General features: G+C 40.2%; 1 protein-coding gene across 8 annotated transcripts in view; it reads right to left on the reverse strand.

Moving 5' to 3' along the window:
• LOC126392917 (A-kinase anchor protein 13-like) overlaps window positions 1-20,226 on the reverse strand; it is a 140,974-nt gene that overhangs the window by 21,281 nt on the left and 99,467 nt on the right. For all 8 annotated transcript variants that reach the window (XM_050048690.1, XM_050048663.1, XM_050048727.1 and 5 more), the window contains 12 exons: window positions 19,584-19,743; window positions 17,569-17,636; window positions 17,392-17,458; window positions 15,604-15,751; window positions 15,223-15,335; window positions 14,670-14,816; window positions 13,706-13,962; window positions 10,346-10,471; window positions 9,721-9,838; window positions 3,290-3,538; window positions 3,104-3,180; window positions 880-1,061 (listed from right to left, as the gene is read on the reverse strand). In XM_050048690.1, the coding sequence (XP_049904647.1) occupies window positions 880-1,061; window positions 3,104-3,180; window positions 3,290-3,538; window positions 9,721-9,838; window positions 10,346-10,471; window positions 13,706-13,962; window positions 14,670-14,816; window positions 15,223-15,335; window positions 15,604-15,751; window positions 17,392-17,458; window positions 17,569-17,636; window positions 19,584-19,743 (1,712 nt within the window). The remainder of the gene's footprint in view (window positions 1-879; window positions 1,062-3,103; window positions 3,181-3,289; window positions 3,539-9,720; window positions 9,839-10,345; window positions 10,472-13,705; window positions 13,963-14,669; window positions 14,817-15,222; window positions 15,336-15,603; window positions 15,752-17,391; window positions 17,459-17,568; window positions 17,637-19,583; window positions 19,744-20,226) is intronic.

The raw sequence follows: 20,226 nt of genomic DNA on the forward strand, positions 1-20,226 counted from the left end.
TTTCAAAATCCACATCATTTACAATATTTATGTATACATTTAATGTGGGGATAAAACAATTAAGTCTGGCATTAATGACCAAAGATTTTGCTTACTGAATAATTGTTTCAACTATTTATGCTGAATAAATGATTTAAATAATTATTCAATTAGAAAAATCTGCCACAGATGACACTATTTCACTGTTAAGATCAATCAGTATGTGCAACATCAACACCACAGGACAACACTTCCCTAGGCGAGGATTAAACAACTCTGAGAGAGACAAAAATGTGATGTATATGATGCTTTGGTGAAAAAGACAGACGCAGCATCAGTAGAAAACTGTTTGGTATTTTTTTTTTTTATCTCTTCCATTCCTGCCAATAGCCTGTTCTCAATTTTGTATTTTGACAGAAGTCAGACAGGGGGAGAGAGAGACAGAGTACTAAATCTCTCTCCTTCCCGCTGGCTGCAGTCGAATAATCCTCTGCTTATAGTGAGCTGCCCTTGAAGCCAATCCAGCATTAGACTGTCCCTGAGTACATCCCATCCCCAGGTAGAGTAGTGCTAATCCTCCTGACAGCAAAGTGCTCTGTCGCAGCTTACCGTTTATTACTATCTAGAGAACTTGGCTGGGTCTAACTCCTGGGTTACAACACAGATATACCATAGGTGAACCTTAGGAGGCCAGTACTGAATGTAAAGCACTTTGAGTGCAACAGAGGTAGCGGATTGAAGTAAATGGGGCAGGTCAGGTCAGGGGATGAGGCTGGATGTACATGCTGAGTCAAAATATGTCAAAACTGGTCTTCCTGCTACAAAAAGCATCTAATCCTTAAAGTATTAGCATATTTCCCGAAATGTTTTTAAGTAAAAACTAAAATAAACTCCACTTACATCGACTGCATGGCTTCCTGGATGAGCTGCATCCAGGTGTTGCGTTCATCCTTGGAGCTGGCCAAGACCTCCATCATCTCCGGCTTCTCGATGCCTGCCGTGATGAGGAAGAGGCCGCGCTCTTCGTTTGCAACCTCCCTCACAATCAGCTTCTGGAGGGAGATGACCGTGGAGCGCTGGTCCTACAGGGAGAGAGGGGTAGGAAAGGTGGGGAGGGATTAATGGAGGCAACAAGGGAGGAGAATATTCAAAAAAAAGATGACAGTGGGAGGATCGAGGATGAGAAGGGGAGGAGGGAAGACAAGTGTTGAGGTTGGGGAGAGGCAGGAAGAAGGTGGGGTGGAAGAAGGAGGGAGTGAAAAGGAGGGGCAGAGGGAGAGGAGAAGGATAATTATGGGAGGAGGAAGGGAAGAGGAAATCAGGGGATTAAAAGCATGACAAAAACAAGTGCAGTGAAGACAGAGGTATACACAGAAGAAATCTCAGTTAGGGAAAAAAGGAGGATTATAGAAGGAGTGAGCAGTTGGGTAATAAAATGGGAAGAATGAAAAAGATGTGGCGTCAAGAGGAAAGGAGACGACAAAATGAGATTCTGGTAATGTTATCATTCACATGGGAGTCAGCTGGTGTCTATAGCCTCAGCAGTCCCTGCATTCTCAAGACTGCAAAAACTGTAAAGCACAGTTTAGAACGCTAACACCACAAACCGCTGTTTCATTTCTGCTCTGCGCAGTAAAACTCTGGAATTGTGACCACATCCCAACGTTTTTCCAGCAGTCCCATCTGAGGTTTGAATGATACGTACAGATTTTTTAAGCCTGTCTTTCTGCTGTAACTAGGCATAGGACGATATGGAGATTTCATGTCACAATTAAACTGGCTAAAATACCTGCAATTCACGATATTATCCTGCTTATCATTAAAATATGCCATACACACCTACATTTTGTGAAGAGACACATACTTTTATTACACCAAAGACAGGACACACGTCTTGTTTAAGTGAAAAACAAACAATTAAACAATGAAAAGTCAAGATTTTAAACTATTTCGTATGGCATCATATACAGTATTTCAATATAAAGTATGCCAGTGCTCGATGAAGATCTTTTGCATTTTTTTTTTAACTTGGTGCATATGCAGCCATGTTTTGCAGAGTCTCTTTCATTGTTGGTTGCCAGGCAGTCTCTTTGGGTGCTGACATGATATTCATTTTTATCCCGATAATGGACGCTCACTACGATCAACTCATTGTAAGTGTTTCGATTGCAATCCGCGATAAAGTCATAAATTGTCCCACCTGACTGTGACCATACTGTAAAATAACAAGTGGAAAATCCACTGTACTCCATACGTGTATAAAACTTGAAATCAAGAGGGTATTTTTAGCCAGTGTTTTTTGTACTAAATTCCATCTTTGTTTTACTGTCCTTCAACTGCAGCTCAGCAAAAGAGCTGTCTTTGGAAACATAAGCATGGAATTTGTACTAAAAAGACAAACTCTGGATGATACCCACTTGATTTGGCTAACTGTGACTCCTGGAGCCTCATATTGGCCACGTTTGGCTTCACAGAAATACTTTCTGTCGTCTGTCCAGGTGACCTCTGACCTCATCGCTACAGGCTGCTTGTCCTGTTGGTGATCCGCAGAACCGAAGCTCATGTTGCCCAAAACTCAACCTGGTTCACATGGCTGTCATCCATTTAGAGCCACATGTTATTCCTCTTTTAAATGTCAACAGCTTCAACTCAAATATGCCAAACCTTTTTTTAATGATGGATGTGATTATTATGCCACAGGCCTGCCTCTTCTTTCATTCCTCCTACTGAGTGTGCATGTGTGTGTGTGTGTGTGTGTGTACGCCGTGAAACTGTGAGTCCTGTAAACATGGAAAAAACGACTCAAACCTGTATGATTTATCACAGTTGGGTTAGATGCCAACAGCCAGACAGCTTTATTAGGTGCAGCTAGCTAGCTAGCCAGAGGCAGGCAATATTACACAATGGGTAAGCTAAGCAGGCAAGCTAATGCTAACACCAACACCAGCAACACCAGTGGGATAGGAAAATATGACAACAACATCTCTAGCAGCGCTCATAAGATCTTCATTACTGGAGGGATGGAGGGAAAATGGAGGGAACAGCTGAAGGAAGGTAAAAGAGAGGAGAAAGACATAAAGAGACAGATGGAGAGAGAGAGACAGAGATGACAGCAGGATCCTACCAGCATGGCGAAGACATATTTCTGGTCTTTCTCTTGGAGGAAGACGAAGACATCTGATAGTAGCAGAGCATGGACATCTGGAGAACAGCCAGGAGATAAGTAGTTGTGGTTGGATAAGGGAAAAGACAAATTGTTTTTACATATTTACAGAGAGACTTTGTGGTCAGTTAGCGGGCATAATCTCACCCTTTAGTCTTCCCTGGCAGTTCTTCAGCTGCAGCCCTCCATCATGGATCAGCCTCCTCCTCAGTAGATCCTCCCTGGCAAATATCTGACCACTCTTCATCATCATGATGGACTTGCTGTCCATGCGGCTGTGGAAGTCCTTCAGTCGGCGCCGTTTCTCGTGCTCGTTCACTTTGCTATCCACTGCTGCGATCACCTCCTTCACAAGCCGAACAGCATCCGTCAGGTCTTCATAGTCTTCTTCGCTTTCTGTGTTTGACATGTTAAAAGAGAGGTTAGAAAAGCAACAGCATAACAGTCTGGCATTAACAAAAAAAAAAAAGTTCCCACATGAAACTGCTCACAACAAGGTATCTGGATTATCTTGGGTATCGGGTCATCATTTCTAGGAAGAGACATTGCTGTTGAGTTTTTCAAACATATTTTTTTGGTGCTTTGAGCACCACATGCTGAGTGCCATCTGGTTCTATCATACTAAAGAGAAGGCAGACACTTCTATGGCCGATATCTTCAACACTCTGCAACTCTCACCAAAACAATCTAGACTGATAAATAGCACTACAGGTAAGAGGGTAAGTCTGTATTTTTGATTATGGGGTGAACTGTCCCTTTAACTCCATACCTGATAACCAGTAGAAAAGTAATCAAAGCCCTCTACTCATTTGTTTCACTCATGTGAAAAGTTTAGATTTAAAAGGTTTAATTTCCATGCAGGTGCAAAACCACCAGAAGCACAAATGCAGGCAAAAGCTATTATTGTTCAGCAAGTCCATTTAATAATTTCATGGCTGCAGACTAACATACTTGAACCAGATGGGTAGAGTGGAACAGCTGAGGAGGTGTTTATGCACAGCAGAAGGTGCAGTGAAATTTTGGTACCCATTTTGGCATTTAACTGGGCTTGCTTTTCCACTCACTGAAAAACCTCTTAGTGCAAATGCCATTACACAGAGTAATGAAGGCCTTTAATGGTTTTTAGTTGGTGGACTTGGACACACAAACCTCAATTAAGTCACCTAAACTTCTTTCATGTGTGTCGAGTTTTGCCTCTCATTTTGACAGAAACTTCTAATACATGTATAATTTAAAATGCACACCAAGATGCTATTTAACGCTACTGAGATTAAGCTATTCTAAGGTCACACTTGAGGTCCCCAAAATTTGGAATACTTGTTTGCCACACCCACATTTGTCCCTCTTGAGAAAGGGACATTTCCTTGTGTGCTTTCATCTAGCAAGGTTATTGTATCCCAATTATATACATTGCTCAGGCATTTTTCTTACATGTCTGTTCAAGCTGTCTGCATGAAACACTGATGACTCTTCCACTGAACAGCTTCCACTTGCCAGCTTAATGATATACGATATTCTGGATACATTTCACAAATGTTCAAACATGATTTGCCATTTTCCAAAAAGGCTCTTTCAAGATAAAATGTCCTTAGGAATGCACACTGATGATTACGTATGATTTCAGTCTCTGTAATTTTTCCTCTATTGCTTCTTACATGGTGGATCGAATGTATGATGGCAGTCAGAGAGCAAGATGTCAGGACAGATGACAAGAAAATGGTCACCTATTAAAAAAGACTCCTGACCTGACCTAGTGTTTCTGTTGCTGATTAGCATTATCAGAGCCGGTTGCTTTTGTACTGAACTTTTCACTTGTCAATCAAACTATGTAGCAAGTACTGCTCTGACTTTTTACTTAAAGCCTCTGAAAGTTTCAAATGTTATACATTTCTCTATAATATTAAAGATTTATGACTGACTAAGCAACAGACACAGTTAAAGTTCAGTGCTATTGATTAAGAATTTAAGACTCAGGAAATCTGCTTCATCAGACTCTGTGTATGTGGACTGATCAGTATTAGCGTACAGTCACACATGAGCAAAATTAACATTGGCAAATATTCACCTCCTGTTTACTTCAACTCAATGTGAGCATAGGGGCGAATAAAACAGTTCCACTGGTGAAGCAACTTCACAAGTTCACGAGGTCAACTTTGGCCTCAGCTAATAGCAAATAAGTACAGTGGCATGCAAAAGTTTGGGCATCCCATGGTCAAAATTTTGTTAACTGTGAGTAGTTAAGTAAATAGAAGATGAAATGATTTCCTAAAGGCCTGAAGTTAAAGATGTAACAGCTCTTGAATATTTTAAAAAAGATTACAAGGTTAAATTCAATCTTTTACAGTTTCAAAATTACAAAATGAAAAGGGCCTGAAGCAAAAGTTTGGGCACCCCTCATGGTCAGTGCTTAGTAGCACTGCCTTTGACAAGTATCACACCTTCTAAACATTTTTTGTATCCAGCTAAAAGTCTTTCAGTTCTTGTTTGGGGGATTTTCGCTCTTTCTTCCTGCAAAAGGCTTCTAGTTCTTTGGTTTTTCTGGGCCGTCTTCATGCTCTGTTCTTTTGAGGTCTATCCACAGATTGTTAATGATGTCTAGGTCAGTGGACTCTGAGGGCCATGGCAACACCTTCAGCTTGTGCCTCTTGAAGTAGTCCATTGTGGATTTGGAGGTGTGTTAAGGATCATGGTCCTGTTATAGAAGCCATCCTCTCTTCATCTTCAGCTTTTTTACAGATGGTGTGATGTTTGCCTCCAGAATTTATGAGAATTTAACTGAATCCATTCTTCTCCCCTCTACCTTTGAAATGTTCCCTGTGCCACTGGCTGCAACACAAGCCCAAAGCATGATCGATCCACTCCTGTGTTTAACAGTTGGACAGGTGTTCTTTTTTTTAATGAAATTCTGCACTCTTTTTTGCTCCAAACATACGTTTTCTCACTCTGCTCAAAAATTTCTATTTTAACTTCATCAGTCCACAGGACTTGCTTCCAAAAACCACCAGGCTTGTTTAGATGTCCCTTTGCAAACTTCTGACACTGAAATTTGCAGTGAGGACACAGGAAAGGTTTTCTTCTGATGAGTCTTCCATGAAGGTCATATTTGTACAGGTGTTGCTGCACAGTAGAACAGTGCACCACCACTCCAGAGTCTGATAAATCTTCCTGCAGGTCTTTTGCAGTCAAACAGGGGTTTTGATTTGCCTTTCTAACAATCCTATGAGCAGCTCTTTCAGAAAGTTTTCTTGGTCTTCAGACCTCAACTTGACCTCCACAGTTCCTGTTAACTGCCATTTAATCACATTACAAACTGAGGAAACGCTTTGCTATCTTCTAATAGTCTTCTCCTGCTTTGTGGGCATCGGTTATTTTCGTTTTCAGAGTGCTAGGCAGCTGATTAGCGGAGTCCATGGTTGTTGATTGATGGGACAAGGTTTCAGGAGGAGAATATTTATAAAGCTTTGAAATTTGCATCACCTGGCCTTTCCTAATGATGACTGTGAACAAGCCATAGCCCTACCAAGCTAATTAAGGTCTGATACCCTGTTAAAGTTGTCTGAGAGCTCAGATGTCTTGGGGTGCCCAAACTTTTGCATAATCCTACTTTCGCCTTTTTTCACTCTAAAATTGTACAAGACAAAAATAATACACTGATATTGCTAAAAACTGGCTGGCAGTGAGTTAAGAGACAGGAACGGAACATAAGAAAATGGAAAATGTTATCACATTCTGCAATATTTGTTGGCAAGCTAGATAACACGAGCAAACTAGCTTCCTTGTCCGTCAAATTTGCGCCCTGGACTGACAACACTGGCAACATAAGCAAACAAATGCTGCTTAACGGACTGGTACTCAGGAATGCATCACTTTTTTTTTTTATCAAACTGAGCCCCTTCCACTTCCAGTTAGCAGGAAAAGTAGCACCAAAAAACAAAAAGGAAAAAAAAAAAAAAACAGCACAGAAAGAAACCTCTATAGTGGCCCTGAGAGCTCAATGTGTTGCATACTTAGAAAACACATGCAAATATACACAACACAAGCAAATAAAGAAACACCTACCAACTTGACATCACATGTGCAGTGTTCAGAAAAACAGGTTCAGTTGTGCTGTAGTCTTGCAGCACCTTTTCCTAAATGCTGTGCATGTGTCGTCAAATTGGTACTGCAGTTTCTTCATTGATTGTTTGGTGTCTGTTTGTCTGCATGTTTTTTCTGAATTTGCAGTGCATAGAGCTCTCAGGGCCACCGTAAATCTTTAACGTGATATAGTCAAAACTGTTCTAGCTTTGGAACAATACTATGTGCTTATTGGACCCTATTCTTCAGCGAGGCAACTGAAAAAATAGGTTTCCAGTGTCTTTAGAAAAAAAAATAGACATTTGGCGAAATGTGTTTATTTGCTTTCTTGCTGAGAATATTGAAACAGGTCCCACAACAATATCTGTGCAGTAGCTTAGTTTAGCACAAAGACTGGAAACCGGAGGAAACAGCTAACATGGCTGTGTCTGAAGGTAATCAAATCCACTCAGCAGCACCTCTAATAAACATATTAAATTTTGTTTGTTTAATGCATACAAAAATCAAAGTGGAATGACAACAGAGTAGCTGTTTCCCTCTGTTTATCATCTTAGTGCTAAGCTAAGCTAAACAACTGCTGAATGGAGCTTCAAATTTAGATGTCAAATGTGAAGATCGATGCCATGCACATACACAGTAGCTCTGCAGGAAAGCAAATGTGGAAATATTCCTTTAAACTTAAGTCAAATTTGTGTGGGTGTAGTTACTCTCATCTAAGCCTGTTCAAGCTACTATCACTGCTGATGTTAACTATGTGGCTCGTCTGGTTATCCTTAAAAAAGTGAGCATTTCTAAAAGCTTTTATTAACTGGGCAGAGGTTGACTCAGTGTTAAGTGACTCGAAATGAGCCTACTGTGATGCCTTTCAAAAGTCAAATGAAAGCAATAACAAGGAGGTCGGAGTCAGACGCACATCACCGACCTTGGAGTCCTCACAGTGGGACTACTTTTTACATAAATTAATTCAGAGTAGAAGTGCAAGGATTAAAATCGCAGGTGACCGGCAGGTCTGCCCATTGAGAAAAGCCTCAGAGTCAATATGCCTCTGATATACATGTCTTGTATATTGTGCACTTGAGTTTTTGGACTCTCTGTGTAACAATTTTCCCCAAAGTGGAATATTTTCCTCCTGTGGTTGTTGTACTTCAGTGCTCCTGAGCACCAAAATACTATCTCTAGCTGTGAGTGTGCTGTGTTATTTCCACTCAGTGTATATCAGAGTTGGCAGGAGAGAGTCCTCTTAAAGCACCTTGGGGATTAAGTCAGAGCTCCCCCATCCCACATAGAAGTATAAACAGGCTTTGGGGAAGGATTAGAGAGAATGTACACAGTGGGAGGCCAGCTGACGAGAGCTGCTTTAAATCAGATATAAATATGGTGCGAAATATTTCAGCACCTCAAAGTATGCTTGATCTATTATCCTAAAAACACCCATCCGACATATGTCTCATTTTTCTCAAAATATACGAAACCATGTGTGAGAGATTCAACTTTTGCCGGGTGTTGTTTTGCAACATTACGACTGAAGAAGACCGAGCTGTGAGAAAATAAGTGAAATTTAATCATACGGAAAAATAGGAGGAATTGATGAACTATTATATAAGATATTTATATTTCAGCATGCTTGGCTAAATTCGTCTAATCTCAGGATCAATATGATGTGACAAATATTAATGTGGCTCAGTAGTAGATGCTGAATGTGGTATTTGATTTTCATTTTGTATTTCTTTATACAACTTCGGCTATGTTATTTGAAACAAACAAATAACCCCAAGTGATTTAAGCGAAGATAATGCCTCATATTAGGTTGCTCTCTTTATGGATTCGACACACACATTTCAGTGCAGTGTAATATTATGCATCTCAGCAGGTCTTAAAACTTCACTTTTAAACCAGGGAAAACCATCTTGCAAAAATGTTTACGTGTGGTTTGAACTGCAAGTGAACTAGATTGTCTGACAATATCAGCAATATTTTCGTGATACTAATACAGTGATTGGCCTTATTCTGTCTTGAGTTTGTCACTTGTTTGTGGGAAAGCTCCTTTAGACTCAAGCATAATTATTGCAGCTTAGAATTTTAAGTTAATGAAAAAACTCAGATTCATGACTGAATATGAGATTTTCCTTTACCGCCTTCAAATGTAAGACTTGAAAATCACTCTTGCTCTAGACTCTAACAAATAAAGTGTTGTGAATAGTGATAACAGCGTGAAAAAACACAAATGGAGATCAATTAAAGACTTAAACGTCACCTGTAGAGACGGCAAGGTGGAAACATTTACAGAATCAAAGAACCAGTTGGGAACTGATGAGTCATGTCCCTACATATGCCGTCTGAATATGTAATGAATCATAATATGGTAATGCAGTATATTTTATAGAGTCTTTGTTAGCCTGGTATAACAGTCTGTAGTTTCCAACGTCGTCCCAATTAAAACAAACTTCCTCTTTCCACTTTCCCATTATCATGTAAACATAAAAGGCTGGCAGGAAGCTAACCTTTAGTGTGCTGCAGCATTCTCTGAATTAGCACCGGGTACTTTGTTATCCTCTGGGTCACCAGCAAGATGCATTCTGGGATACCAAGCCTCCGCACAATGCTGCTACTCATCTTTTTCTGGAAAAACAAACAACAAGTGTTTTAGTACAATATGCCCACACAACAGGTGGCTGGAAACAAGACAAGGTTTCAAATAATCAACAAAAAAAACTTTAAGCAGTAGCACTAGAACAACACAGTAATAACACTTGAGAAGGTGTTTGCTGTGATTATGGATATGACAGTTACACAACGGAAGAAGACGGAGAAACAAACAAAGAAAAAACAGTCTCAAGGGTGGCAAAGCTTTTATACAAATGCTTACAGTACATGCACTGATTGAAATGTAGTGCAGTTGCAAAAGACTCAAAAAAAATAAATAAAATAAAATTAAAAAAAGCAGGGAAAAACAAGATGAAATTCCTCAGTTAACACAGTAAGTGTAAAAGAGCAGAATGTTTGTTAGACATCTATTCAACAAAAAAATCGTGTCTGGAAACCAGACATGAAAAGCAACTTCTCCAAAAGTAACACTATTGAAGGATAGACTGGTGATAAACATATGAAGAGTTGACAAAGTCTTACTTTGATAAAGGCCTTGAAGCGTTTGTCTTTGGTGAGGAGGTCCTTGTAGAAGTTTACAGCTTCGTTGTGGCGGCTGCAGAATCTCCCGTAAACCCTCTTCATGCTTTCACCGTTGCATCCTGAGAACTGGAAAAGAATTTAACAGCTATGAATACACAAAATAAACACTTAAACAGCAGAGCAAAAAAAAAGCCAGAAGGTGTAACTTTACATTAGAGGTGTATGTTACCATGCAACATTCTAAAACATTGGCATTAGATAATGATTCAAACGTCTGATATTATTTCTCCCAGAGCTGAGCTACCTTTAACAGCAGTCCTGAAATGTGGACACAAGACCAGCGTCTACAGCAGGGGGGTCAAACTCATATTAGAACTTTGACCCAGTAAAGGTGCTTGATTTTCAGGATGGGTGTAGTGTGAATTGTTCTGAACTCAAATATTTCAGTTCTTTTTGGGGTTTTTTTTGGAATTATGGAGCAATTTTTTTAATGGCATTTCAGAATTCAAGGTAGAAATGTGGGACTTTTACTTTAGAATATCACTAATACAGATACAATAAAAATACCTGAGTTTTGTGTCTGTATGTTGTCCTCAACATCAGGAATAATCTTTTTCATTTTTATTTCTAGCACCCCAAAAATCAAAGAATAAAGACATTTCCCTCACAAGTTAGTGGTATTTACTTTTTAACTTATAAGGGACACCAGTAATTACTTTAACACGTCTTTTAAATATAATCCATCTAACCATATTTACATAACATTGTATGTGTTTCATAAAATCCTTATTTTGAAAACAGAATGTAGTCACACATCCTTCCGCTAACTTTGCTAAGTCTGTCACTAGCTCCCCCTCCTTCAGCTCAATGTGGGCCATCTGAAGGCAGTACACGGATGCACTGGAGTTGTAGAGTTAGCAGATGTTACCATGGAGATTAGAGTGACTGCCGGCTTGACCGCAGTTCATTCTGCTACATTACTAACTGTATTGACTAGCTGTAGCTAGGTAGCGACATCGCTAACAATGCAAACAGATACGATAAGCACGAGTGACATGACAGGTGGCAGCGTCAGAATTATGGTGGACATTTAATGAAATGTCCAGCAATGTATTTTATAATTTGCAACTACAGCTGTGAGTACACTGCTTGACTCTGCTCCATCGTGTCAGCTGTGATGCGCACCTCGGTGCTGAGAGTCTAATAACAATGGGACCGCCCTCATTTCCCATCATGCCTGTCTAGTGCTGATCTAGTGTTTAGTAGTTTAAAGTTTTCTGTTAGGCCTATATGCTCCAGAATGTAAATGTGACTTTGTAGTAATACAGAGTCACAGTACTTATAATGCATCTGTTCACAACATGGTGGCTTATGTTGGTAACTGTCATTTTTGTGCTAGTTTAAAGTTTCAAACATTAGTGAGGTGGCTGTTACATTTCTTAAAACCAGTGGTAGTTTCCTTTGTACTATGGGAAGTAAAAGGTGAGGGTACTTTTTGTAACTAACAAACACATCTACTGTCAAGGAAAAGTCTAACAATACTGAGATACCATACAGTCAGTTGGTGAAATCAGCACACAAGATCATAGATACAATTATCTCTTCATACAGCCTTCAAGAGAGCTGGCTGAGATCCTCTGGTGGGCAGATTCTGGCCCATGAGCCATACATTTGTGCAGCTCTGTAAGGCTGTATGTAGGCACATCGCCGCTCTGAGCCTAGCATTCAAAATGACAATGCTGACATACTGATAATGACAGGGCTGCCAACTCAAGTTCAACTTGCAGTCAAATACGCCCTGCCAAATGAGTCAGGAGTTTGTCAAATGCACTTTTGGTAATTTCGTGGCCATGCTCCCTTGGTGCACTTGTGGCGCACTGGGCGCATTTGAGGTTGTGACAATTATGTCTTAATACATGAACTACTTTACCCCATTTAATCACACAGCTGTCCCTGTTCTGACGCACAGAGAGTTTGTGAATCCTGCAAAGACTAATATTATTTTTAAACTTAGGTTTTAAACCCAAACAATCTCCATCACATTATGTTGCTCATCACAGCCTGTAGACCATTATAATTTAAAAAGCGGAGCTCCAGATGACATTTTGGCCTGCCTCATTCAAAAAAAGATGAAGCACGCTGCTGTTACCCTGGTTACCCAGTGGTTAGGATGGAGACACTGGGTGAAGAACTGGCAGGAACAGACAGTCCTGTGAGGAGTTACTGTATACATGGAGAAAGTTTTAAGTGATTTTTTGTGGAGCTGTGTGAGATTTTTTTCAATGTGTGTTTCAAAACAACATGTTTGACGTGCCCAAAAGCACAATTGGATCTGTGGTCATTTTACAACAGTCTAGTACTGGTTGCACAACATTTAACTGGCAGATCTGTGGTGCGTAATTGTGGCTTGACAGTGACATCATCACTCCAGTTAGAGACTGCAGAGGGAGCAGATACCTGCTGCCTTCAGATGGCTGCAAAGAGAGCCACCACTTTTACAGGCCGTCCACACCAAGAACAATAACTATAACAATAACTATAAATATACTGTCATAAAAATGACGATGACAGTGGCGAACCACATCATCGGCATCACTTTCAGAGTGATTTGATGAACGACAGAAACACTGACAGCCAATCAAAATCCATCTGGATTTACAGCTGCTGACACAACTGGAGTGCACAGCGCTTGCTTGGTGCCACTGTTTACACAACATTATCTTTCATCAGTGTGGGTGCTCACATCGTTATCGTTATACTTATCGTTATAGTCATCGTTATAGTCAGCGTTCTTGCTGTGGACTGCCGTTAAAGGGAGGGCTGTGTGTATAATACTAACTGTCATGACAGACAGAGCTTGATTCCGTCTAGCTCTCATTAATGTCATAACTGCGGGTTGAAAGATCTCCATTTTCATGTTGGAGAATACAATTATTGTTGCTGTCACAACAATTACCTCAATTATACACATATTAGCAAACTAGTTCATGTTTCTTTTTATGCAGAGCAGCATGTGCCACCTCAGGAATCCATTTCAGCAAATATATAAAGCCTGTTAAAGATGTTTTCACACTTGTTAGTTTTCAACCTTTTTTTTTTGGTGAACTGGTGAACTTGAACCATACTTCTTCATCACTGACCAGGATTATTGACTTGACTTTACATCTCTAAATGCTTTAAACCTGCATACTTAGTTTTTAATTCTCTTCTCATATAAAATAGTGAATATTTGCAGCCTCCAGGCTTCCTTTATTCCCAACACAGGCAAAATTACCTCAGAAGAGAAAAAATGAATTCATCATGTGGTATTACAAATTTAGGACCTGCATCCTCACCACACCAGCCCCTCCCTCCTCTAACCTGGCTGAGCAAGATGTCTCCTATCCTGTTGATGATGAAGCTTCCCTCCGAGCTCCCCCCCTCCAGCGGGCTCTCCCTCTTTCTCTCCAGGAGGCGGAGGAGGTGCTGGGTGTGGAGCTCCAGGAGTTCGTCTAGAGCAGGGAACAGCTTCTCCACTGTCTGCAGCTCCAGCTGCAGCTCCTTCTGCAGGCCTTTGCTGTAGACTTCTGACATGATGCGCAACGTCCGGATGTGATGCATCTCCGTCTGCATCAGCTCTGAAGGACGTACAAAGAAGTAGCACTTAGTCAAAGAATTCCACGAGCAGCAGTTTATAACCTTCCACAGATCTTTGCAGCTACATAATTCTACCTCAGAGGTCTACAAAGAGCTTCATAGAAGTCATAGCATGAAAATGTCACTGCACACCTTATATACATATAGAAACATGCTTTTCAGAATCAATGTTTTTTTTTTTTTTCCCAAAAGTAGATTTTAATTAAAAGCTTCACAAAAAAGCTTTACATCATCACACAAATCTGTAGACTCAATAGACCATTGAGTCTTGCAGATGCAACTGAAAGTAAAAGTAAGTAAAAGTTGTCAAGATATGCTTATGCCGATTTTCCTTTTACACTGTAGTCCTCCGGCCAAAAAAATATTAACTAAGATATGTTATTCAAAGCCTAATTTATAGTATTTCCTATCTTTGCTGAGCAACAGTTTTGTGTGAAAAGAATTAAAGGCCTGTCCCATATAGATGCCTGTCTCAAATATAAGCCTGTTGAGTTCAGTGATTTAAACATAGCTTGGGCTATGAATTGAAGTTTCTACACTGACCAGCAGTAGAAGACCTACTGCAGATGAGACTAAACTGGAGAAGCACTGAACAGTTGTACTTTTTTAACTTCTGAAACATTTCCTACATTTTCTACTAACTTCTTAAGATTTAATATAAAAGATTATTTCAGATAAACAGATGTACCATAGATGACGTCTTGTCTCTTCACCAGCTCTTTGTCCAGCTGCTGCAGGTACTGCTGCTCCACACATAAACTCCACGAGTCGGCCTCCATCTCCTTGGCCTCTGCCTCAAACTCCCCCATCAGCTGACCGTCCATCATTTCCGTCCCTGCACCAACAACACAGTGTGCACTCACAATTTGAAGCTCTTGTTATGACTTTTTGAAATATTGATGAATGATTTTTTTTAAACAATTGTCACTTTCAGGGAAGACAATCTGTTTTATTTCACAATATCTGGTTGTTGTTTACATTATTTTTGACAGAATCTCATAAAACAAATATCAAATAAATCAAGATGTGAGAAAGTTTGTTGTACCCCATGCCTGTACTGTACATGGACAACATTTTATTTTCCCAGCATTTTTCCCTCAATCCCAACAATTCAATTTTGTGTTCAGATTATTTCATTCTTCCACAGTGTTTTTCAATCAGAGGCTCAGGGTCTTATATCCCAGCTGACCGGCAGCTGTCTTGGTTAGTCAGATCAGTGGTGCGTGTGTGTGTGTGCTGACCTTCATCAGTGAGCGATTCCGTGGACTCTGTGACCTGGTTGGTTCTGTTGAGGGAGTCAGTAGACTGGGAGAGATACCTCAGGCCTTTAATGGGCATCTCATCAAACACCGGGCTGAATGGAGAGATAAAAATAACAATAATAAAAATAAATATACAACCAGTTACAACCACTAACACCCATTATGCTGTAAAACACACATGGCGCACTGAAGATGCAGCAGTCAAATAAAGCGTCAACAAATCACAAAACAGCTTTAATACAAAAGGTTAAATAGCAACAGAGATGTTTCATTTCATTTAAATAGCAATGTGATTATCATCATCACACACACACATACATACTCACACACACACACACACACACACACACACAAGCTCACCCTGCGATGTTGCTTATGGATAAACTCTTGGAGAGATTGTTGCCATGGAAAGTCATGATGCTGGTGTGTCTCCGTGGTGGGATCATCAGGGAGGAATGGTCTTCGGGGGACAAGATGGCAGACCAGGGGCGTTCCCTTGTCCCACCAGCTGGACCAGAGACAGATACATTACAGGAGATAAATATCATACACTGTGTGCTGTATTAAAAAAAAGTAGCCTGATCCTCACTGCAGTCTATCATTTTTATTTATAAAGGTCTCTGCTGCAAAAGCTGTGTCAGTATATCACTCCTCTTCTCAAGCTTAAAACCACTGCTCACCAGAACAGATCCCAGGTCTGTTTAACTCTGGTTATCCCTCAGGTAAATTCCGAACTTTCACTACTTTGCACCTTAGAAATGAAATGAATTATGGAGGACTTTAAAAATAGAATGCCTTATCCTGCTGGCCGATTTTAAACTTTTAACTTTGAATTTATCTACAGGGTTCCCACACGTTTTTATGGAATCATTTCTAAAGTTTTCCATGACTTTTTAAGAACACATGATTAAACTTCCATGACCATACAAACCTTTAAGTACACAGATAAAACTATAATATATTGTGCTCCAAATGTTAATTATTGTGTTATAATTATTGTATTTAGTAAGCAAAACGTTGTGTGCAGACACATATTGGAGCTATTTTACAGTAAATGAATTTGCCGTCATGTTACATTACTACAAAGATACCTGTATCAATTAATTCCATTAAACACAACAAAAGTCCACAATGTTCCCAAAACGTTCAAGAATTTTACTAAGACCATGACTTCTCCAGGCCTGGATAATGAGATTTAGAAATGACATGACTTTTCCAGGTTTTCCATGACCGAGGGAACCCTGTAGCTAGTGATGTCACTGAGTCTGTATGCGCTTTCGTCCTATCTGTCTATGTTCTTTATGTGCTATGTTCTTTTGTTTGTCTGGTTATGAATGTTTTCTTTCTATCTTATGTACTCAGTGAGATTGCCTGATTTAATAAAGGTATATACGTACTAACAGGACTGTTAACGGTAGCCTGTGAACCTTCTAAAAACCACAGGAGATCCTGCAATGGTCCTTGAGGAGCTCCTTTATATTGGCTGTTTTTTTTTTGTTCCCCAAATGTGCTGTAGTGTCTTTTTATTCTTATTTTTTTTTATCTCACATCCCAATACATTTTTCATTTCTGTGTGCATATTGATTCATGCTGATTTAGTTTTGGTTCTTCTGCTCCCCCAAATGATTTTCATTAAATCATTTCCATTTAATAAAAACAAACCAACCTGCTTCATGGTGAAACACTTTTGAAAGTATCCAGTGGGTTTTCAAAAGTTTGGCAAGTCTAAGGAGCTAGAACATTTGTTCAGTCCTTGGAGGATCTAGTAATTGTTTAACTGATCTAAAAGCATTTTTAATAAGTCCTAAATCTGGTGGTGCTGGTGTTATTGCCCAATGGAGACAAAGATTCTTGAGGAATTCTGCCCGGATATCTTTCCTGCTCAAGAGCTAGTAGCACCATTACCTTTACACTCCCTCTTATAGTGAGGAACCCTAATTTTCACTGACTCTCTTGATCTAAAAACAGCCCTAAATCTACCTGAAGTAGAAATAAGGTACAGCCATTTAGTTTAGTGAAGCTAATTCCAGTCCAGCTGATTGCTAAGGATCATCCTAATTGTTAAAACAGCTTCAATGTGCTTTGGGATCAAATCTGCACATGAAAATTGTAAATGAAGATTTTCAAGAATTTTTGTTCGACACTCACATTTGTTCCTCATTGTGACTGTAAGCTGTTGACTTGAATCTGGTACTGCAAACTGCTGTTTGGGCATCTAGCCAGAGAAAGAGAGAATAAAAGCATAAATGAGGAGTTCAAATCAATATTGGCTGCAGGACAGCGGAATACTACAGAACCTGTGGTGGAGTCTGAGGGAACTTTTACCTTCATCTTCACCTTGGCACAAACAGGCAGGCTGTCCCTGCAGCTCTTGTGGACGGAAGCATTACAGTCTGGAAAGAAAAGCAACAGAACGCTCAGTGAATACTATGAGCACGGTGGTGGAGGTGGTGGTGGTGGGGGTGTCGAGGGCGTGTGGAAACGTGGGGGCTAGAAATTCTGACTGGTTTTCAGAGCCGGCCAGGAAACTCCACCAGCCCACTAATGAAAGCCAGACTGGAGCAGAGGAGCATGTGATGCAATCGAGGGGTAATACTGCTCGTGGACGGAGGGGAGGGGAAAAAAAAAGAGAGATAGGCTGAGGAATGACACGCACATAAACACTGAATTGCATGGGAAAATTTCAATTATATAAACATTCCCAAATAGCCACTTTGGAACAAGGGTCATCATTCAAGATTGCTAAAATGAGGGCTCTGTAATCTGATCCTGCTGACAGACTTTAATTCCTCTGTACCATACTTTGTTTAAATTTCATCCTGTCAAATCATTTTGTACACGTTGACTTTGAAGCAGAGGTCGATCAAGAAGGCAGCGGGGAACAGCCATCCTCTGCTCGTGTCAAAATCAAGCTTCACAACAAGGCTCCACTAACTTTCACAGAAGCATTTTTCCAATAGACAGAAGCGTTTCACACAGACATGTTGCACAAGTGAAACCCAACAAACCCACTAACAGACCCCGTCATCCATGCTAACTTGCATACAACATTTCCGCTCTCAGGATTACATCAACACACTCATGCTCTGAGTCAGGGTGAGAAAATAATCCTGTGTAACCCAACAAGAATGGAAAGGCAGAAACACTTTCAGGGTTACAAGTTTTATTTACACTTCACCTGAAAAGTGTATAAAGGCTCCTGTTAAAGTATAAAAGGTTTGGATAAAAGCAGTAGATTATGTAACATATATCTAATTATGACCCGCACAGTAAAACCAGCTAAATTCCTGCAGTGTTTTTCTCCTCTTAAATGGTTTTATTGGGTATTTTACTGCTTTTTGTGGACGTCTAACTAATTCCAGCTAATCTCAGACAAAGAATCACTGTATTTGTCTGCTGAATGGACACCAGCCAGACATCTGCGAGCACAAACCTCCCGAAAAACACTCTCAGAACCGTCTGTGGCTCCAACAATCCGAACCAGACCAACTGAACACAACGAGAGCTGTTTTCTGAGGCAGATTGTGACCATGGCGAGGACCGCTGTGATCCATTGCAGGGCTGGTTTCTCCTTTTAAGGCTTTTTTTTTAGGGTTGCGCCAAACGGCTTGTGCAATAAACTACATCCTCTTTAGGGCTGCTGCAGCTGCTGTTTCAGTGGAAAACAATGCAAAAACTGTTTTGTTGTCTGCACTGAAAGCCTGACTGGGTTACATTAGAAGTAGCCCTTCAGAGAGTTTCACTACTTCAAACAAATCGTAGAGCCGGCTCAGCCAAGTCTGAGTAATTCTGCTCTGCCGACTTTCTCTTTTGACAACACAACACAAAAATACAACAAATATTAATTCTGAATGTTTTCTGATTATTTTAAAACTTTATTTACATCAGCAAAAGAGTAAGTGAATCTTTAATTCTACTATGATCAGTTAACAAACAAAGAAAATAAGTTTTTTCATGACATATGTGGATCTACTTTGTATGCTATGGTCCAAAAGTACTGACTGAGCCTTTACAGTAAGTTGATGTGGCCTCCACAATAGCATGATTCATGTCTGATGATGCATGTGCACTACACAATGAGCTTTTCTTCACAACGACAGCTTCTTTTAACTCCTCACAGTATATTCAATGCTGTGTGTTCCTAGTAGTGCAGGAAGCTTAGCATGTTTGCAAATTAAAAATTAATTTACTATAAGAGAAATTATTTTAATGCTGGATCACAACACTTAATGGGCTTTAATTAGACTTAAAGCAGCAGGAGAGTTTATCACAAACAATGACAGAACACAAACTGGAACAAAAGAAGAATGCAAAAAAACCACACAAATAAAGGTACTCACGTGTGCAATGGAAAGCCTCCTTGCTGTTGAAAGCCTTATTGCACTGGAAGCACTGGGCAGCCTGGCCCGAGCTGACTGGTGTGAACAGATGACCATTAATCGCCTTCTTGTCCTTTTCTTTACCCTCCTTGTCTTTCTCCTTCTTGTCTCGCTCCTTTTCCTGCACAGGTGGAATTAACAGAGTTAGGAGCACAAAACGGACCATATCAAGAGCAGCGTAAAAAGTAGCCTACATCTGCAACCTATGCCGACGGTGTCATGGTGCTAAATCCACCTTGCACTGCATTAGTAATAAGTGTGACAATGTGATTAACATAGTAGTAATCTACAGTAAGGGTGTGCATGTGTGTGTTGCCATATTTCCCAATATGGAAGCATTTTGGATTTGAAGCTGACAAAAGATGTGTCATAACCAGGGGTCGCGTTAACCGGATATTCTCGGTCATTGACCAGTTTTTTACAACAATGACTGGAAAATCTGAAGGCCGTCGGTCATTTGACCGGTTGCAATTACCACCCCTGCCCACTTGGCGGCGGAGTGCACAGTCAGTGGTTTAAGTGGCTGCCGTTTTCACACTGCAGAGAAAAAGTCATTCATCTGCTTCATGTAGTGTTGTTAACATAAGGGCCTGGACACACCAGA

Source organism: Epinephelus moara, chromosome 1 (genome assembly GCF_006386435.1).
Source record: "Epinephelus moara isolate mb chromosome 1, YSFRI_EMoa_1.0, whole genome shotgun sequence".
NCBI classification, from domain to species: Eukaryota; Metazoa; Chordata; class Actinopteri; order Perciformes; family Serranidae; genus Epinephelus; species Epinephelus moara.